This window comes from Gadus macrocephalus, chromosome 23 (genome assembly GCF_031168955.1).
Source record: "Gadus macrocephalus chromosome 23, ASM3116895v1".
In the NCBI taxonomy this organism is placed as follows: Eukaryota; Metazoa; Chordata; class Actinopteri; order Gadiformes; family Gadidae; genus Gadus; species Gadus macrocephalus.
The window spans coordinates 2,575,046-2,594,863 of NC_082404.1; the positions used below are offsets into that span (position 1 = coordinate 2,575,046).

The window sequence follows — 19,818 nt, forward strand, 5'->3', positions numbered from 1 at the left end:
ATAGCGAAACGAGTGGAATAGGTTGTGGAGCAGGAGTTCCTAAAGGCCGTCCAGCAGCCACTTGAAGTTTGCCTTATTGGCCATCAGAGAGCCGGTACACGGCAGGCCTGATTACGGAACACGCCAAACATGACATCAGGGTTGGAGAATCAAACACTTTCTGGTGGAATTGTATGCACAGAAACGGCACAGATATATTGAGATGTTCTTTATTTTGGCGCCTGGGTGATGCAGAAAATAGGACCTATGTAGTTATCTTGTGTTTTTTTGTAATTTTTCAAAGTAATAGATTATAAGTACTGAAGTATTAAAATAGTATTATTTCTTTAAAGGTCCCATGGAATGAAAATTTCACTTTATGAGGTTAACATCAATATGAGTTACCCTAGCCTGCCTATGAACCCCTAGTAACTAGAAATTGCGTTGGGTGTAGAACGAGCACTAGGTATCCTGCTCTGCCTTTGAAAAAACAAAAGCTCAGACGCGCTGATTTGGCATTTTCCCAGTATGTTGTCATATGGGGACAAGTAAACATACGGGGGCAGGGTCCATGCTTTGCCCGCCCAGAGAATTTAGCCCGCCAATGAGACGATGGGCTACGACCGTGCGAGCGCTGTGTGTGTGTGTGTGTGTGTGTGTGTGTGTGTGTGTGTGTGTGTGTGTGTGTGTGTGTGTGTGTGTGTGTGTGTGTGTGTGTGTGTGTGTGTGTGTTGGGTTAGGGCTTTGACTCCTTGAAGTACATGAACTGCAACATGGAGGAGAAAGGGATTGTTCCCCGTAATTGTCTCCCGCCGGAGCCCCACTGTCCACTGCCGAGGCACCACCGCCGAGCGCAGAGGCCCCAACGCCGGCCCGCTGCCCAGGCGGTGGTATTCTCGGCAGCGGGCAGCGGGGCTCCGGCAGGAAACAATCACTGTCCACAATCACGGTCAACAATCGCGGGCAACCATCGCGGGCAACAATTGCGGGCAACAATCGCGGGCAACAATCCCTTTCTCCTCAATGTCGCGGTTCAGTCTACTTAAGATTGAATGGAGGAACCAGAGATGTCGGTGAGATTCATAATATCGTCTGGAGGCGCACACATCATTTGGCCGTGATAATATATATATATTATATGCTATAGATATCTATGTATACCATAATATTATTTAGATTTAAAGCTCCAGGACTACCGCTGGATCGCCCCAAAGTGTTCTAGAATATTAACAGAACACGGCCAAAAGCTGTGTGCGCCTCACCATTGCGTTACATCCACGAGCTCATGGCACCGTAGCTGCAAGCGGCTCAGGGCCACACCCCCACCCTCCACCTTGACCCGCCACGTTTGTCGAAAACTCATTGTGGGACTGGCTCGTAGTGGCTGTAATTCTGCGCCAAGACTGAATTTCTTGAACGTCTTAAAGTACTGTATTAGGGGCCCAGTAACACCTATATAAAAGCAACCATAGTAGTAGCATGCCATGGGACCTTTAACCAAAAAGCGCCCCTATGGACGAGCCTAGTATAGACCCTGAGCCCCGGCCCTGAGCCCCACGCGGGGTCAGGTTCATTCTTCAAGCGGTTTAAATAAATAGCACTCGGGTCACGTGCCACGTTAAGTCGGTGTGGTGTAACTCGCCGCTTCGCGGCACATCTCACCTCTTCCCAACAACGTAGCGGCCAATAACGCAAATTGAATGCTAATTGACGGTATTAAAAGGTGGACTGCGTGACTCCGCGTCCTGAAAGCAGGACATCGACACTTTGTGCTCAGCGGCAGATGAGCAGTCGTGCCGCAGTCTGGACGGTGTCCGGTATTCTGATCTCCAACAGATAGAGAACCGCGGACAACAGTGGGTCAATATCCCCAAATACAGGCCGTAGCAGAGGGTACGGGCCTGTCCGGTGAAATAAACACATTAAAAATCGGGATGAAATGACATCGACGGAAACACGGCGGCGTCTCCTACCTCCTTCGCTGTGGATCTTCTTGGAGCGGTTGAAATACATCCTGCTTTAGGTTGCTTCGACGTCAGGCTGAAAGGACCGGGCCGGGGCGAGGGCATGCTCACGGCCCACAAACACAGCAGGGCACTGCGGCTCTGGGACAGGCCTGTGGCGGCTGGCGGAGGATCATGTTCTCAGTGGGACCGTGAGGATTGTCATTGTCAACAGTCTCTCCGGTAGCTCGAGAACTCCGTTCATCACCGGGTGCGCGGACCGGATGACGATGTGCGCGCGCCCCTGACGTCTGCAAAGCTGTTCTGTGTTGACGCGTGTTATCCTGATTGTATTGACTAATTATTTGAAAAATAATCTAATAGTCGATACCATAAAGGTATTTTTCATATTCAATTAAAAACGTATGTCATTGTCGTTGGAATTATCCAACATACATTGAATACCACCAGGAGTAACTGTATTTGACTCCATTGTTAGTGAACAGCAAAGAAAACCCCTTGTCTTGATTTTATTACATAGTAACATAATACATATTTATTTTTGTTTGATTCTCATCACAACGTAACATAATACATATTTCCAAAAGCATTTTTCTTTTCTCATCTTATTAAATAGGAGCAGAATAAATAGTCACTTCTGTACTGGGGAGACACAAAGCCTTCTCCAACTTGGTTGGAAATTCGAGAAAAATAAATAAAGCAAAGCAGTGCTTTCTGAGATCCGATGAGACCCACTGTTACTGGGACATCCTGTACTCCACTCCTTCAGCTCTGTAGACATGCACAGACACACACACACTTACCCAAGGACTTCCCCACCATCAGCTGTGTGGTTTAATAGTATAGTGGTACCAGAAGAATAGTGCTCCTGCTTACTGTGATTCAATTGCTGAAACTTTGGATGTGACCCCATGGTAACCATGGGGATGGTAGTGTCTGGGTCATGGTGCTGAAGGAAATCCAGGTGTCCAATCCATTACGTTCTCCAAGGGTCGAAATAATGAGAAATAAAAATCAAACCCAGTCCTTATTCTAGGCCAACCAGACCCAGCGCAGCACCCAATGGCTGGACAGACTGGTTGGGGGATAACCAATTTGAATAACACATAGTACAGAAATCAAAAGCTGACCAGGTCTGGTCACTGATCCTGGCCATTAAAAACGAAATCAAGGACGCTGGCTTCCTGGCCATCAACTACCAAGGGTCTGTTACATGCTGAAAAGATTTGAAGATGGAAGACAGACACACACACACACACACACACACACACACACACACACACACACACACACACACACACACACACACACACACACACACACACACACACACACACACACACACACACACACACACACACACACCTACCTTGTCCACTAATAGGACAATTTGCAAGCAAAAATTTAGCAATGAATGTCAAGAGCATTACAAATGGAGGATTGCAACTTCGGTTGTCGTTTCCAAAAAAACAAACTCAACATCTTAAAAAGAGATGCGTGCGTAGCTTGCCGCAGAACAGAATCCATGGATCTGGAGCATCAGTGAGGTATTTACACTGAAGTACATGTTCGTCGGGCCTGAAAGGGAATGGTTCACCGTCCATTCGTGAAGGAGGGATGTCGCACGTGGAAAACAGAGGGTGGAGATGAGTCAGCAGCAGCAGCCTCTGTAGCTCCTTTAGTGCTAGCAATAGCGGTTGATGCCAATCCTCTGAAGCATGAGGCTACGGAGTCCAGAGCCGGTCCTTGCAGGAAAATGATCCAACTCAAAAACAACCAAACACTGCTGAAAACCAAGATGTCTAAAAAAATAAAGTTTTGATAATTCTCTGCATTTGTAAGCTTTCCCTCCACGCTTTCTGTTTCACCTTCCTCAGCTTGAACAGGATGAAGTCTTTATTTTTTTTTAAGGAAAATAAAAACCATGAAAGCCTATGTACATGCTCGGCCCGCTTGGGCAGGTTCTCTACACCCAGAATGACGTTGGTGTGTCTCCGTTGGTGTGAGGGGCAGGAATCCCAGCAGTCACTCGTGATGTGCCGCCAGTATGGGCTGCCTGCAGATGGGACAGGTGTTGTTCTCCGAGAGCCAGCGGTCGATGCAGTGGATGTGGAACTCGTGGGAGCAGGGCAGCCGGCGCAGTTTGTTGCCCTGGGCGTACTCGTTGATGCAGACGCTGCAGGCGCGCCCCGCCTCCCCCTCCAGGCTGGCCTGGCCGTAGGTGCGCGTTGCCAGGTTGTCGATCTGCTCTTTGGTGAGGCCCCGCGGGTGATCCTCGTCCTCCTCATCGTTGAGCAGGAAGAAGTGGGCCAGCCGCAGGATTGGCAGCGTCCCGTTCTCCACCAGGTTGTTTGTGTCTCTGCTGGTGGCGCGCCCCTCCGCGGGGCTCATGACCCCTCCACCCTGCCTTCCCTGACCGTCATCCTCGGCCCCCGCCGCCCGCGCTCCCCCGCCCTCGTCCACGGCGCCGGTGCCGCTGAGGCCGGCGGTGCTCTCGTTTCCATGCAGACGATAGGCGGGGGTGGTGGTAGGGTTGGCGCCGGCGGAGGGGGCGTCCAGGTGGCTGGGGGCCACCGTCTCAGAATCGGCCTCCGTCTCCATGAGGGAGCTGAGCTCTCCGAAGCCGGTCATGATCTGGCGCAGGATGGAGCGCAGGGCGGTGGAGTTGGGCTCCCCCAGGCCCGTCTCGCTGATGCGCCGCAGAGGGATGCGGATGGTGCTGACGTAGGTGCGTATCCCCGCCCGCTCTGAGCGCGAGATGGTGCGCCGGAATCCGCCGCTGTCGCTTTCGAAGGTGACCGTGTTCTCTGCCACGCGGGCGCGGGACCGCGTCCGGCTGGCGATGCTGTCCCGGTCCCTATTCTCTCCGGGGCGGATCCTCCGGACCTGCAGGTCCAGCATGATGGTGGGATGACGGCGGACACTCGCAGCGCCTGCAGCGCCCGCCTGGGCCTCCCTTTCGTGATCCCCTGCCTCTGTGGCGGCCTCGGTTAGAGCGACGGGCTCCAACCCGGCCTCCTGTGTCTCCATGGAAACCAAGCTAGTTCCAGCGCCTGGTTCGAGGCTTTGGCCATCAGAACCATTGCCGGCTAGGCCAGAGTCGGGAGCGGAACTGGCGACGGGTGTTCTGCTTAAGGGGGACCGGCTTCTCCTTGAAGACCGAGATGAGGCCCCTCCGGCGGCCCGCCGGATTCGACCGCGGGATCGAGTCCTGCTCCCGCGAGAGTCACGCCCCCCTGGTGGGGACTGAGAGGCAGGAGGCCGAGGCGGCGACACACGTGGACACTCCAGGGAGGCCGTCACCTCGTCACGCCCACGCTCCAGCGCCGCGTTCAGGGTGTGGTGTCGCAAGGAGCCGGCTTGGTCACTGGGGGGAGTAAAGGAAGGGTGAGGTGGTGTTGGTAGTGGTGTTGGAGGCAGGGTCACCCCCCTCCTCATCACAGAGGCAGGAGGGGGTGCTGGAGGAACACTGTCTTGGGCAGAGCGGGGGGAGGAGTTGGCACTGCGTGTGCGCCTGGCCTGGGCCCTCCTGCTGATGGAGGGCCGGGGGGTGGGATAAGGGGCGGCATAGGTTGAGGGGCGTGGCACTGGGGGTAGATACGAGGCTGTACGTATTGCGGTTGAGGTGGTGTTAGGGGCCACCGCCGGGAGCTCGGCCACAAGCGCGGCTTCGCTGTGCTCGCCGGGCTCCGGCTGCTCGTGGTTGATGTTGATCTCCAGGCTGAAGCGGAACTCGCCACTGTTGGGGTTGGTGCGACTGACCGCGCGCCAGGTCTGGTTGCCGCTTTGCCCGCTGCGCGTGGCATTGCCGGTGCGCCTGAACGTGTTCAGCCACTCCAGTAATGAATCACCGTTGGAGGATTCGGCTCCCGGGTCAGGGGCCCCTGTAAAGAATACACAGTACGCAATTAGACAGTTTACAATCACCGATCACAGCCATACACTGCCATCTCGGACTGCTGCCTTTTCTACTCTAAGAAGATTGTTCAATGCAATTATTGAATAACAGATTGAAAGATATGCATTCAAATGCACTATTTTCACATTTTGTTCTTTGGTCAGATTCAGGGAAATGAGGACCCGACCATAACAACACGACTGCCACAACAACCCAGAGAGCAGACCAGTGTTGATGGAGACTGGTTTGCTTCAGTCGTGGCCTCTTCTCCCTACCACCTGCCCCTAGTGCCCCACCCCAGGGCTCCTCTCTCCTCCCCCTCACCACTGCTGCCCTCCTGGTCCCCGGCGTCTGTGGACGCCTGCAGACGCTGCTCGGGGCGGGGCTGAGAGGACACGCGCTCCTTGGCCCCATCCAGGCGCTGCCGGAGCTCTTCTGCCGTCACCTCCCCTGTAACAACACGCCGCAGAGGTCACACCCTCCCACATCTCTAGCCACTGCTTCAGTGTACTAGGACATATTTTGTGCATTGTCCTTTTTGAATCAAGGTCACAAGAGGTGAGGTGGTCGATCAGCGGGTTAAGCGGCATGTCAACGCCGTGCACGGGCTCCCACTCACCAGGGGTGCCCAGCAGGTTGCCGTCTCTCATGAGCCGGTACTCCTCCTCGTTCAGCTCGTTAATGAAGTGGTAGTAGGCCTCCTCCCGGCGAAGACGCTCTGCCTGCCTCCGCCGCTCGTCTCTCCCACCGGCAGGGTCCATCGCCGTGCGACCGCTGTTGGGATGCAATGAAGAAGGGGCCAGGGGGAGGTCAATGTTCAGCCTCAGGAGGAAGGCACATCTGTTATGCCACCAGCGTTGTTATTCAAGGTTAGGATCTCACATTCAGAGTATCTTTGGAGCTTATGTGGAGAACGGAAACCCAAGCTTAATCGCAATCACACAGAAAAATACATCTATATGAAGCTTGCAGGTCAGACATGAGCTCACTGAGGACAGGTATGATCTTTGCTGTTCGTATTGCTGTTTAAAGGACCGAATGAAACTGGGTTCATTCATAGCATATGAAGGCTCCATGTCCAATCACCAACAATAAGGTAGATCAACTGTCAAGATACTAACGCACCGGGGTCTAACGCAATCACTTGGATGCTCACAGACAATGCCAGTAAGTGTTTGAGTAAAACATCAGCACACACTGCCATCCCCCAAAGCCCAACGAAGGCTGTGACAGGACCCGCTCCTTTTGTAGCTGCAATTGTCATCATCAAAGGAAACATTCAAATAAAATAAATGGCAGTGAGGTAAATCAGTGAAAAACAGGATCAAAACATAGGAAGTCCCTCTTTTGGCCAAGGACAGCTTTAGCCAGATAATCCTGGATCCCACACAGAAGGCCAATGTTGAGAAATGCCGGGGGGGAATCTAACGAAGTGGCGTTGTCATCCTAGCAAGAAACCAATCCCCGGCATATGGGAGAACGTACAGGCATGTCTAGGGTCCAAACACTGTGTTGCAGAGCGTGATTGAGGGGGCGTGATTGAGGGGGCATGACGGAGGGGTAGGATAGAGGGGGCATGACAGAGGGGGCATGACGGAGGGGCATGATGGCGGGACGGACGGCTCCCATGTACGCACAGGGCAAAGGAAGAGAAACAAAGAAGAGTTTCCTCAAAATGGTTTAACGTTACAATGTGTACCGTCCGGAAAACTAATGACGTGTTCGCAACTGTTGCAACATCACCGACAGAATTGCGTTTGTGCGCCCGGCCAATATGCGTGCAGCTATTTAACGTGCGCAACACATCTAGCGCTAACTGGAAGCTAGCAGGTGAGCTAACTCAATGAGCTCAATGTAATAACTGTTAGCTTATCTCTACTGAGCGTCAGTCCAGCAGGTTAGCTGGCTAGTTAGCATGCTAACCCTAAGGCTGCTGAATACACCCCCTGACAGTGATGGCACAATAGTGTTCATTTAGCAGCAAGGGTGGTCCATAGATACACACGCATCCTCCGAGGCTTTTGTTTATGAATGACAAGGTGAATAGTAGAGAAATGGTACCTGACAAAGCAGCTGTAATATGGACGGTTCCTCTTCCTCTGTCAAACCAAGATGGGACCGGTGGTGTCACACTATAATTGACCGGGCGGAACACCACACATCATGCACTAGTTCCTACCTCTTCTCACTAACACGCCTTTCTCCTGTAGGGTTTTGTTATATTATCATTTCAGGAAAGCTGCACGAAAAAATTAAGTACGGTTTAGGTTCCAGTCCTCAATATCCCTCGTCTGTTTGAGAAATGTAGGTTGTTTGTAAAGGATATAAAGCCACTTTTAACTGCTGGCATGAAACGTAGTGTCTTGCTCTTGATGTCACTACAGTTGCCTACAGTGGAATGAATATTTAATTTTCTATTAGGTGTAACTTTACGATTGATTCCACATAGTGAGCGAATGCATGCATGGAATTTAGTCTATCATGTTTATAATAGGCATATGGCATAAAACCTATCGCGGTCTGTTTTATTTGTTTTATCCAAACCAATGAGTAAGGTTGGATGTAATACAGTACAATGCATCTGCATTATAAAACGCAGTGTTGATGAATGCATTTTGACACGCATGACGTAGAGGCGTTTTCTCTCCGAAGATGCAATTGTTCGCATCGTCGTTATCCAACTCCTATTACAAATGAAAGTAAACATACTATGGATTTGCGATTTATTTCTTAAAAGTAGTATTCCCGAGTTTCATCCACACTTTATTCAGAGCAGACTGAGCGACACTTTACGGCAGTGCCGTGACGCGTCTCTGCCGTTACCGACCGGCTGAGAGAGAAACGCAGCGAGAAGATAAAGCAATAGTCATTATCGATCACACCTGAATCACTTAAAACCACTGGCGTCCTCACGGTAAACACATTATCCCCTCAATAGGAAACTAGATGTGGAGACGGGGCTGAAAGAAGGAGCTTCGCCAGGGAAGGCATCTAGCCGAGGGACCGAGCTCGTTAAGTAGCCTAGTGCCTCCCGAGCGGCTCCAGGAGGAGATCAACAATAGTGAACATGGACTATGACTTCAAAGTGAAGTTGACCGGCGAGAGAGAACGGGTGGAGGACCTGTTCGAGTACGAAGGGTGTAAGGTGGGAAGGGGCACCTACGGACATGTGTACAAAGCCAAGAGAAAGGATGGGTGAGTTATTGACAAGGCCTTAAGGTGCTGGTTAACCCTTTGTGAGCTCCCATAGCCTTGTGGCATGGTTTACCATCTCTTTACCGTATCAAGAGCGATTACAACTGTCATTTGCACAAAAATCATTTTAAAGATGCATGTCTGTGTAAACTAATCAACGGACCACAATATTACATTCTCCGCGATGAATGTCCTATCTGCATGGCTGGAGCCTCTGCCCCGCCACACAGCTCCGTGCATATAACTTTACAACAAGGACTGGTCCATGTCGAAAACATCCAATGCCTAGTTCATTTGGATTGCATTTTGTATATCTGTCGTGTTTCATGGTTTTTTTCATTGTCTTGTTGATTGAACAGGTTTAAGAGTGTGTCCAGAGCATTATTGTTATCCACTAACGAAAGTATCAGAAATACCCGTAACATCAACCATGGGTTTAGGAGTTCGAGGTTCAGTGAATATCGTTGGCTATTGTAATGCAACATAGTTACCATAAATTGCTTCTGAGAGACAGTGTTTGCATCTAAACTCCATCACTGATGGGTGTAAATCGATAATATGAGCCTACAATCCACAAAACATTTGATAGTATAATAACTGATTACACAAAAAGACAAACGACACGCAGTATTTATAAAAGAGTTTAGGACAGCGGGCCGTTCGTTCTAGTACGAAATTCTATTTCCCATGATGACATTCTTCGACCGTTGATGTTCTTCGGTAAATACTTAAAAAAAATAAAGCTGTTCACATCTCCGCACAAGGTTCCTTGTTGTGCTTTAACGGTCTCCCTCCCCCCAATTGATTTAGTATTTAGTGGGTTGGGAATGGGCCAAAAAAAATAAGCTAGGCACAGGTTTAAGAATTAATGTTAAGAAAATGTGAAAAAGCGAGTAATCCCAACCAAACCATGCCATGCCAAAGCGACTTACATTTGTCAGAAGGAGAAACAACCATATTTAACTGTCTGGACAGTATTACTGTCTGTACAGTCTTCCATGTAAGCACTATTCAGGCATTTAAAGAATATGCAAATATTTGTTTTGGCTTACAATCTGAATATTTTGTCATACTTTGGTATTTTCTTCCATTTAAAACATTGCTCGCATTCAGGCAAAAGCCTCTTCTCCATCCCAGTCCTCCTCCAGACCTTATTGAGTTGTTGCACACATGGAAGTGGTACCAGGATATCTTGACTGACCCAGTCACACCAAGGATCATTAACATGACGTTCCAGCAACCAGAACCAGACTAAATAGTGCTGTACTTATAGCAGAGATGTTTGTGTTTGCTGTGCGGAACAGCTGGTCATGGCTCTGTGGGCTAATTTGCGATGCAAGGAAGGGCCTTGGGCCTGGCCCTTGGCCAGGGGTTCAGGAGTGGATCCAGGCGAGGGATATGGAGAGAAAAGGCTGCACTGGTACAACGGCCGGCCTCTCCATGTGTTAGGTTTGTCCCTGGCTAGCTGCCATACCGGGCCTGCTTCCTCTCCCTTTATTGTTTTAAAAAGCCTCGGAGGTGAGCTTGGTTTCACAGATCTGGCGTTAACGCAGCTCTGGCCGCACTCTGTCGTCTCCCCCCCCCCCTGAATTTTCCTGAGCAGAAGGCCCTCGCCGGGCCCTGGGATCTGGCCCCAGATGACGTGACCCTGAATGTCTCTTTTGTTTCTTTCACTTATTCCCTCTATTGCCACTCTCTCTCCCCCTCTCTGGTTCATTATGTCTGTCTTTTCTCTGTAGGAAGGATGATAAGGATTACGCCCTGAAGCAGATTGAAGGCACTGGCATCTCGATGTCGGCCTGCAGAGAGATAGCAGTGAGTCTGCTTCTCCTTTCTTCATTTATTTCCCATCCTGATCGACTGCATTCAATCCCTTCATATATTTTGACGTTTGAATAATCGTACTGTTACGTATGTTTTAGCGAGAGGAATGCTAGCTTCATGACCAGTAGCAATACAAGGGAATTCCAACAATAAATGCTGAAATCCATTTTCAGAAGTCATTCAATAGTTTGCATCTTCATCAGCCGTCACCGCTTGGCCGCCACGGCTGTGGATGTTGTTGTTTATGGGAAGTACGTCTGAGTGTTCTTGTTCTTGTTTTGTTTGGGGCAGCTTCTCCGGGAGCTGAAGCATCCCAACGTCATCTCCCTGCAGAAGGTGTTCCTGTCGCACGCCGACCGAAAGGTGTGGCTCCTGTTCGACTACGCGGAGCACGACCTGTGGGTGAGCACGGACACCACCGACGCCGTAACGCACCACACACAGAGCGCCCGGACACCGCCGCCACCGTAACCCACCACACACGGAGCGACCAGACAATATCAAGTACACATGTGGCTGAGAAGTAGGACACGGGGAGAGGGATAATGCTCCCTTGGCTGCCCGGTGATAGTTTTTATTCAAGGCAAATGTCCCAGAAAATTGTGGCGTCCCCTGATCCTGAGAAGGCCAATCGTGCCCTGATCAGTTGATGGAGATTCAAGCTGGTGCTACAACAAGTCCGGTCTTCTCTAAATACCGAGCGCCCCCTGGCCTGGTTCTGTGGGCTGAGGACTCTGAGTGCATTCTGTATTGGAGCACTGGAATAGCTCCACTGAAAATGCCTGAAGGATAATGGATTTCATTACTAACATGATGGAAGACCTACAGAATGGTTAACCCGTTTCCCGCACAAAGCAAAGAGAGAACAACAACAGCGGCAGGCGGTCAAGTCGATGACAAGCTGTTGTAATACAGTTTCACATTAGCGCTGGCTTCAACGACACACTCGCATGCATCAGCGTTACTCATTCCGCCTCCAGCATGAAGCCTCATTCATGGGGAACCACCATGATCATATCACACACTAAAGGGCTAAAAGGTGTATTCCCTCTCTGTCCACAGCACATAATCAAGTTCCACAGAGCGTCCAAGGCCAACAAGAAGCCCCTGCAGTTACCGAGGGGCATGGTGAAGTCCCTGCTCTACCAGATCTTGGACGGCATCCATTACCTCCACGCCAACTGGGTGCTCCACAGAGATCTGGTAGGCAGGAAGAGGAGGAGAACGGGGAGGTGCTGGGAGGCACGAGATGGGAATTGATGGTTTGTTGGTTGGGCCTGCCATCCATGTGCAGGAACATGGATGTTGAGTGTGATTGAATAGAATTTCCTGTGAAGAGTGAATTGTTGGCATTTGATGAGTTGCTTCTACTTGTGTAAACACGATTCCCATTTCAAGTTCTTAATCAACAATAAATTGGGTTTTGATTAATGCAGATCAATATTTTTTTAAATGCTCAATGTGTACGTGGAATGGCTTCATTGTATTTTGTCCAATAGAGGGCAGCAGAATATTTGGTTAGCTAATGCTCTCACTGATATTGAGTTAAAAAAATAAATGTCCTCTTTCTGTGCTCTAGAAACCTGCCAACATCTTGGTGATGGGGGAGGGGCCAGAGCGGGGCCGGGTGAAGATTGGTGCGTACAGCTGGCCTTCATCACCTTCTTGGGCTTCATCTGCGTAAGCTGGTTCTTTACTAATGTTTCTCCTTGTCTCTCTGGTTCCTGTGTACAGCCGACATGGGCTTTGCACGTCTTTTCAATTCACCACTAAAGCCTTTAGCTGACTTGGACCCTGTGGTGGTCACGTTCTGGTACAGAGCTCCAGAACTACTGCTGGGGGCCCGGCACTACACAAAAGCCATCGGTGAGGATTTACTATTTACTTGTGTTTTACTTTCCACAACATCTCTATCTAGAGTTATATATAAAGATGTAACAGTGAACTATTTTGAGATGCATGTAATTATTTAGCAAGGCAGTTTAAAGCCTAAAGGCAGACTGCGGCCAGGTTTCGAACCAAGAACCTTTCGCTTGGGAGTCCGACACTCTAACCAGCTAAATAGTAGACGTCATCTGTACTCTCTCTGTCTGTGTGTGTCTTTGTCTGCCTGCCTGTCTGTCGGCCTGTCTGTCGGCCTGTGTGTCTGTCTCAGACATCTGGGCCATCGGCTGCATCTTCGCTGAGCTCCTGACGTCCGAGCCCATCTTCCACTGCCGGCAGGAGGACATCAAGACCAGCAACCCGTACCACCACGACCAGTTGGACCGCATCTTCAACGTCATGGGCTTCCCCGCCGGTGAGACTCCGCAGAGCAGGGGGGGGGGGGGGGGGGGGGCATATGTACTGAGGAAGGAACCGAGTGTGCCCTCTGCTTGGCCAGTGAGGGGACTTCAGGAGGGCTTGGGACCCTCACAAGCATTTACATCACAAGTTACATGTAGAAATTACACAAGTGTGTCCAGTGGGAGATTAGAGTGTTTCCTCTTTTCTGATTAAAGATTAAACTGACTTTTGGGGATTACTGTATGAAGTTGTAACTCTGCCTTACAGAGTATGAGGGGGTTTAACTCATAAATAAAGTATTAGCCAGTGCATTTCCTTCTCTTTTATGCATCACTTCCAGAATAAATAAACAAGTGATGTTAATAAAATCATATTAAAATGAAGACTTGGACCAAGTCCCAAAAGAAGATTTGTCTTGAGACCGTAAATATAGTCCTAATCTTTAATTGGCGTGGACTGTGTGGTATGGAGCATCTGTGTAATCCTGTTCTCTGGTCGTTGGACAGAAAAGGACTGGGAAGACATCAAGAAGATGCCAGAGCACTCTACTCTGATGAAGGACTTTAGGAGAAACACGTGAGTCCTCACCCTTGCTTCTTCAAATAGAAGAATATGTTGTTTCCTCTTATTAAGAAGAAATGTCATGTTAGTTCAGAACAAGAACAACTTTAAACAAATCTATTGTGATTCTTTTTTTTTTCTCCAGATACACAAATTGTAGCCTTATAAAATACATGGAGAAACACAAAGTCAAACCAGACAGCAAAGCATTCCATTTGGTAAGCGATAACAGCTCTGCTTCTTTAGGGTTCTGTGCTGGAGATACCATCAATGCTGGGGTGTCCACATTTGGAGAAGCCATCCAGACTGCTAGATTTTGACCGTATCCGATCAGAAGTATTTAAATGAATACCATCCCACCTTCAGGCGCCCTCCAAACCCACTCCCCAAAACACATAGCTAGCGTGCTAACACTAGCTATTGGTCGACCTAGCCATGTGGAAGACCCTGGTCACGTGCCTGTAGTACACGGGCAGAGTGTGCGCAGGTAGGAAGGTACACACCACTTAGCTTAGATTTTTTTTCATTTTTCTGACCGATCATTTAGATTTATTGATTTAACAAATATGAAGAAAAATGCGTTTAAATTAATTTTGGCATATTTGACCTAGTTCTGATAATCCTTTGTCGCACCTTTTATGTCTTCTATGACTGCTTGTTGCTGGAATTTAGAAATTAACTATTAATGCCAGGAGCCTCTCGTATGTATGTTTGTCATGGCTTAACACTGTCTCCGTATATATATGTTTGTCGTAGCTTGACCTTGTTAATGTCAATGTTAATGTTTTTCTTGCCTTTTTTATGTTGGCCCTCAAGCTTCAGAAATTGCTGACCATGGACCCCATCCGTAGGATCACGTCTGAGCAGGCCATGCAGGACCCCTACTTCCTGGAGGAACCCCTGCCCACCTCTGAGTAAGACATGCGCACACATCACTTCCTGTTTATTTATTTTAAGCCCATATTCGAATATACATTGAATGTTGTTTTTCGTCTCAAAACTACAAAATGAATGGTCTTGGCAGTGTCCCTACCAAGAGAACCTCCGGGTCTCCGCACAGAGCTGATTGGGTTCACATCCCTTCCATTACCCTGTTATTCTAGTTTAACTCCTTCCATGTAAACAGTCAGCCAAGCTTGTTAACGGTGGCAGGTCCTCAGTGTGTTCGCAGGCTGCCAGATCCCCTACCCCAAGAGGGAGTTCCTGACAGAGGAGGAGCCGGAGGACAAGGCCGACAAAGTCAGAAATGTGCGTTCCTCTGCAGACATTAGTGAGGGGAGTGTACACAGCTAGCACTCCACATGCTATAGATAACACTGTACAGGCATGCTTTGAAGAGAGATTGTTCCGCCGTTACCCACATTTATACAACTTGTCCGGGAGACAATATAAGATAACCCAAACGGCGTTCAACTCCTGGCGTGAAATCGTGTGAAACACTTTGGCGAGAAGAAAATGGACCCTATTAATGCACATGCACTCTTGATTTTTATGGGGTTTGTCAAATATACATATCGATATACAGTACATGGTCTGTGTCTGGTTGATGAAGGTTGTCTGGATAGATAGAGAGATAGATATAGATGGTCTGTTTCTAGTTGAAGGTATTCCGTATATAGACATAGATGGTCTGTTTCTAGTTGAAGGTATTCCGTATATAGACATAGATGGTCTGTGTCTGGTTGATGAAGGTTGTCTGTATATAGATATAGCTTGTCTGTGTTTGGTTGAAGGTTGTCTGTATATAGATATAGCTGGTCTGTGTTTGGTTGATGAAGGTTGTCTATATAGATATAGCTGGTCTGTGTTTGGTTGTTGAAGGTTGTCTGTATATAGATATAGCTGGTCGGTGTTTGGTTGATGAAGGTTGGGTCCGTATATAGATGGTTGATGACGGTTGTGTCCGTATATAAATCTAGATGGATAGACGGTTGATGAAGGTCGTCTGTATATAGATATAGCTGGTCTGTGTTTGGTTGATGAAGGTTGTCTGTATATAGATGCTCTGTGTCTGGTTGATGACGGTGGGTGTATATTGATGGTCTGTGTCTGGTTGATGACGGTGGGTGTATATTGATGGTCTGTGTCTGGTTGATGAAGGTGGGTGCATATAGATGGTCTGTGTCTGTGTATGGTTGATGAAGGTTGGGTGTATATAGATGGTCTGTGTCTGGTTGATGAAGGTTGGGTCCGTAAATAGATCTAGATGGTTATACGGTCTGTGTACGGTTGATGAAGGTTGTGTCCGGTCTCGTATACATGCACAGAAAAACCAGCAGCAGCAGCAGGGCAACAACCACACCAACGGGGCGGGGCACACGGGTAACCCTGACAACAGCCACACCCAGGGCCCACCTCTGAAGAAGGTGCGAGTGGTGCCGCCCACCACGACCTCGGGTGGTCTCATCATGACCTCAGACTACCAGGTAACACACACACACACACACACACACACACACACACACACACACACACACACACACACACACACACACACACACACACACACACACACACACACACACACACACACACACACACACACACACACACACACACACACACACACACACACACACACACACACACACACAGTGAGGCTGAGAACCATCAAAGCATACAAGCAAGTTGAGCAAAAGGAAAATGTGTGCTGCACGACCTAGTTTCACAAAAGCTCAACAGTATAGGAATCAGAACACGAGGTTAATCGTTTTTATTTATGAATGCTTTTTATGAGTGCATAACGGTCACGGTTCAGAAACGACACGCACATCAACAGTATTTTCCATCTATTCTTTCTGACCTGTTTTCCTCCTCCCAGCGCTCAAATCCACATGCTGCCTACCAGAACCCAGGACCAAGCACATCACTGCCCCAGAGCGGCATGGGGTATTCCTCTACCTCCCAGCAGCCGCCGCAGTACTCCCACCAGACCCACCGCTACTGACAGCCCCATCCTCCCCTCCTCCCCCACCCCACCTCACACACACCCTCTCAAGGAGAATGTAGGGTGAGGTGGAGGTGTCGCCCCCCCCCCCCCGGGCTAACGAACCAGACCCTCCCCTACACCACGCACCCGCCACCCCGTCTCAGGAGAGCTCCTGGCAGGAGGAACAAGGAGTGACCGAAGAGAAGAACATAACCCATGCCTTCCTCCCGTCTCCCCTTGTCTGCTGACCAGTGGATCATTGCCCCATGCGCCACACCAGAGTGTTCTGCCTGGTGTGTTTTTAGTGGACTACCGTTGATTTGGTCTGCCTGAAAACCTGACAAACTTAATAAATAAATAAATAAAGAGGGACGTCCCGGACTCTGGATGAAAGTGAGAGGACACTGAATGCTGCTAGTGGCAGCCAGTGATGACCCTCTCCGTCCGTCTGTCTGTCTGTCGTAGCTCAGTCCTTCTGTTTTCTGTAGGTCTGACCTTTTTATTTTATATGTAGGTCGGTCTATCAGTAGGACATGGCTCCTGTAAAGGTCAATCATGCTTTCAGTTTATATAGCACAGTCTATCTGTAGTACAGTCTAACTTTCTGTTTATAAGTAGGTCTGTCCTACTGTGTGTGTGTGTGTGTGTGTGTGTGTGTGTGTGTGTGTGTGTGTGTGTGTGTGTGTGTGGCCACCTTAAGGCCTTATCAGAGGGCCAGTGCTGGGAGGCTGAGCACAGAGCCTGAGCTGGGAGGCTGAGGAGCACCACAATGGGCCGCTGCGTCTGTCAAGGATGGAAAGATTCAACAATTATTTTAGTTTATAATTTAATATTTTTCCATGGTTTTGTTTTCATGGAATGAACCGACACATCACGCCGGGGACGACAGACGGATTCTAGTGTATTGTACTGAGCTATTATACACAATGCAGTTATGTTGACATTAAATATGGAAACATGGGTGGTGTTTATTTGAGGGTCTGTGTTTACAGAAAAGTAGTAACTTGGACGATTGATGGAATATTTATGCTCAAATCAATGTCATTTCCGAGCTTACTAAAACACCAGCAATTCTAATACAAATGTATTTTTAATGTCGTTATTGACAGACTATAGGTATCAGGTGTGTGTGCGCGCGTGCGTGCGTGTTAAGGATTACTGATAGGCGCATATATGTATTGCAAAAACGCTTATTTATTATAAATAGAATATAATCTAAGGATCTGCTGTAGGCAAATTCGTTTTTATAGGTTGTCTATCAACAATTCATATTAAACGATCAAAGAAGGAAATAAATATAGTAAATGACTATATTGTCCAAACCGTAACCTACATGCGCTCTCTGCAGACTGAATATCAGCATATTTTCTATTTATAGCCACGGATACCCAGCTCTTTGTCAGCAGTCCTATAGTATCCCTATCATGTGAAGTTTACTGTTCCCTTATTGCAAGAACAGAACGACATCCTTCATCAAGGAGCAATCGTTGCATCCCTCGATGCGAGCGATGTAACGATTGCTCAATGATGAAGGATGGCGTTCTGCTTCTCACTGAAGCCTATTGGCTGACTTCTAGTTGAGTATGGAGTCGGCGATTTCAATTTCGTCTTTACATATCCGATACCCCTTCGTGCCAATTGATGCAGGCAAAACGTTTGCCAAATCCTCCATCCTCCTCACAGCGTTTTACTTTTAAGCTCCAAATGCAAGTCGTGAATGGGCAGCGCTCGGTTGCGTAAACCCCATAAGCTCTTCTTCAGCAGCACACCCAGAATCACCCCGCCCTGCCCATTCTTAACACCGCGGTGGAGGGATGAGGAGAACCCCCCTCCTGTGGCCGCCACTCAGGCAGTACCTGCACCGTCATTGGTCGGTGAGCGCGACCATCACTTGTTAAATCCCTTATGCGGAGACGTCATTGGTGGATGCGGGGGACGGGTCCCGCCCCCCCTGGGTCGTTGTGAGTGGCCAGTCTGCGGGGGTCGACAGGATGGACTAACGGGACATGCGGACCAGCTGGATTCTCCTGATATCTGAAGTGCCGGTGAGGGGAAAACAATACTTTTTACCTTAAGAAAATAACGCGCATGTTTAACTTCATTCATTATTTCAAATTTGTATCATTATCTTTTTTGTTTTATTTATTGAAATCACCACACTGTGGGTCGACCGCAAAGCACAAGCTAGCTACCGAGTGGTCCCCGCACCAGGGTCCGACTCCCCCGGGTCCGACCCCCCGGCCGTGGATAGTACATGGAGGTGGATCAGTAGCCTGTAGCCCACCACGTACTGACCACTCTGAGCTATAATGTGCAACTTTTGCCCTTCAGCACTATATGGTTGGCAATATAGCAGCTTACATGTGGGCTGTGCAGACGGTGTGTGGATGAACGGGTCATGTGTCTGCTCCTATCGTCAGTGGGATGACCGTGATTTAATAGAGATGTGGTAACAGAGATTGATAAACAAATATGGGTCACAGCATCAGTGAGTAGAAGCGACGGTGCGGAAGATTGATGGATCGCTCCATCGGTTCACGGCTGTCTGTGTGTGTTGGGTTTGTGGTGTGTGTGTGTGTGTGTGTGTGTGTGTGTGTGTGTGTGTGTGTGTGTGTGTGTGTGTGTGTGTGTGTGCGTGTGCGTGTGCGTGTGCGCGTGTGCGTGTGGTTTGTGTTCAGTGTGTGTGCGTCTTTGCTTTGTGTAATCTGTGTGTGGGAGTCTGTGTGTGTGTGGTGTGTGTTCGGCGTGTTTGTGTGTGTGTGTGTGTGTGTGTGTGTGTGTGTGTGTGTGTGTGTTTGGTTTGTGTTCTGTGTGTGTGTTTGGTTTGTGTACTCTGTGTGTGTGCGTGTGTTAGGCAGTGCATGTGTATTGGATGTGTGCCTGCGTCTCCGCCTGCTTCTAGTTTGGTTTGTAGAAATTGAGCGAAGGGTTTTAATTTATTCTAGAAAAATGCACAGAAGTCCAATTACAATTATGAATTGTAATTGCAATTGTGAACAGTTGACAATATTCTATGGATTCTTGCCTACTCATGGCCAATTCTTGAATAACAGAACCAAGACCTTTCTAAGGCAACTCCAGGTTTCTGGTCACCACCCAGAGATGCTAGGCCTACCTCTGCATAGTGCCACTGAGGCGCCTTGGTGCATTGTCACATTCAGAGTATTTCTTTACGTCATATT

At 48.7% G+C, this 19,818-nt stretch overlaps 4 protein-coding genes and 1 long non-coding RNA gene across 10 annotated transcripts in view; 3 read left to right on the plus strand and 2 right to left on the minus strand.

The window, feature by feature from the left end:
• atp8a2 (ATPase phospholipid transporting 8A2) overlaps nt 1–2,210 on the minus strand; it is a 52,386-nt gene extending 50,176 nt beyond the window's left edge. For 3 of the 5 annotated variants that reach the window (XM_060045299.1, XM_060045300.1, XM_060045298.1), the window contains exon 1: nt 1,953–2,210. In XM_060045299.1, coding sequence (XP_059901282.1) covers nt 1,953–1,992 — 40 coding nt within the window. In that variant the 5' untranslated portion in view covers nt 1,993–2,210. The remainder of the gene's footprint in view (nt 1–1,952) is intronic. The other 2 variants (XM_060045302.1, XM_060045301.1) reach the window with 1 other exon arrangement.
• A 227-nt stretch (nt 2,211–2,437) lies between these two features.
• rnf6 (ring finger protein (C3H2C3 type) 6) lies at nt 2,438–8,063 on the minus strand. Its single transcript, XM_060045305.1, has 4 exons — nt 7,903–8,063; nt 6,461–6,615; nt 6,166–6,291; nt 2,438–5,827 (listed from the first exon to the last, which is right to left on the minus strand). The coding sequence occupies exons 2-4, from the start codon at nt 6,600–6,602 to the stop codon at nt 3,969–3,971; spliced, it is 2,127 nt and encodes a 708-aa protein (XP_059901288.1). The 5' UTR covers nt 6,603–6,615; nt 7,903–8,063; the 3' UTR covers nt 2,438–3,968.
• A 551-nt stretch (nt 8,064–8,614) lies between these two features.
• cdk8 (cyclin dependent kinase 8) lies at nt 8,615–17,596 on the plus strand. Its single transcript, XM_060045307.1, has 13 exons — nt 8,615–9,036; nt 10,776–10,851; nt 11,152–11,262; nt 11,923–12,063; nt 12,440–12,497; nt 12,595–12,726; nt 13,016–13,159; nt 13,653–13,722; nt 13,853–13,925; nt 14,524–14,621; nt 14,868–14,955; nt 15,975–16,133; nt 16,529–17,596. Exons 1-13 carry the CDS (start codon nt 8,909–8,911, stop codon nt 16,652–16,654), a joined length of 1,404 nt encoding a protein of 467 aa, XP_059901290.1. The 5' UTR covers nt 8,615–8,908; the 3' UTR covers nt 16,655–17,596.
• Nucleotides 14,965–15,965, plus strand: LOC132452616 (uncharacterized). 2 transcript variants are annotated; one of them, XR_009524426.1, is made up of 3 exons: nt 14,965–15,573; nt 15,648–15,769; nt 15,852–15,965. It is a non-coding gene; the product is annotated as an uncharacterized LOC132452616 (long non-coding RNA). The 2 variants fall into 2 exon arrangements; XR_009524425.1 differs by having other exon boundaries at nt 14,965–15,528; nt 15,693–15,769.
• An 840-nt stretch (nt 17,597–18,436) lies between the features above and the next one.
• wasf3b (WASP family member 3b) overlaps nt 18,437–19,818 on the plus strand; it is a 19,031-nt gene continuing 17,649 nt past the window's right edge. Inside the window, 1 exon segment of the mRNA XM_060045306.1 lies at nt 18,437–18,681. The gene's annotated coding sequence lies outside the window, so the exon portion shown is untranslated.

Coding starts and splice junctions, on each gene's coding strand:
- cdk8 (XM_060045307.1), top strand. CDS start 8,909: ATGGACTATGACTTCAAAGTGAAGTTGACCGGCGAGAGAGAACGGGTG. Junction 12,064..12,439: donor GGGTGCTCCACAGAGATCTG/GTAGGCAGGAAG, acceptor TCTGTGCTCTAG/AAACCTGCCAACATCTTGGT. Junction 12,498..12,594: donor GCGGGGCCGGGTGAAGATTG/GTGCGTACAGCT, acceptor TCCTGTGTACAG/CCGACATGGGCTTTGCACGT.
- rnf6 (XM_060045305.1), bottom strand. CDS start 6,602: ATGGACCCTGCCGGTGGGAGAGACGAGCGGCGGAGGCAGGCAGAGCGT. Junction 6,292..6,460: donor CAACCTGCTGGGCACCCCTG/GTGAGTGGGAGC, acceptor GTGTTGTTACAG/GGGAGGTGACGGCAGAAGAG. Junction 5,828..6,165: donor GGACCAGGAGGGCAGCAGTG/GTGAGGGGGAGG, acceptor TATTCTTTACAG/GGGCCCCTGACCCGGGAGCC.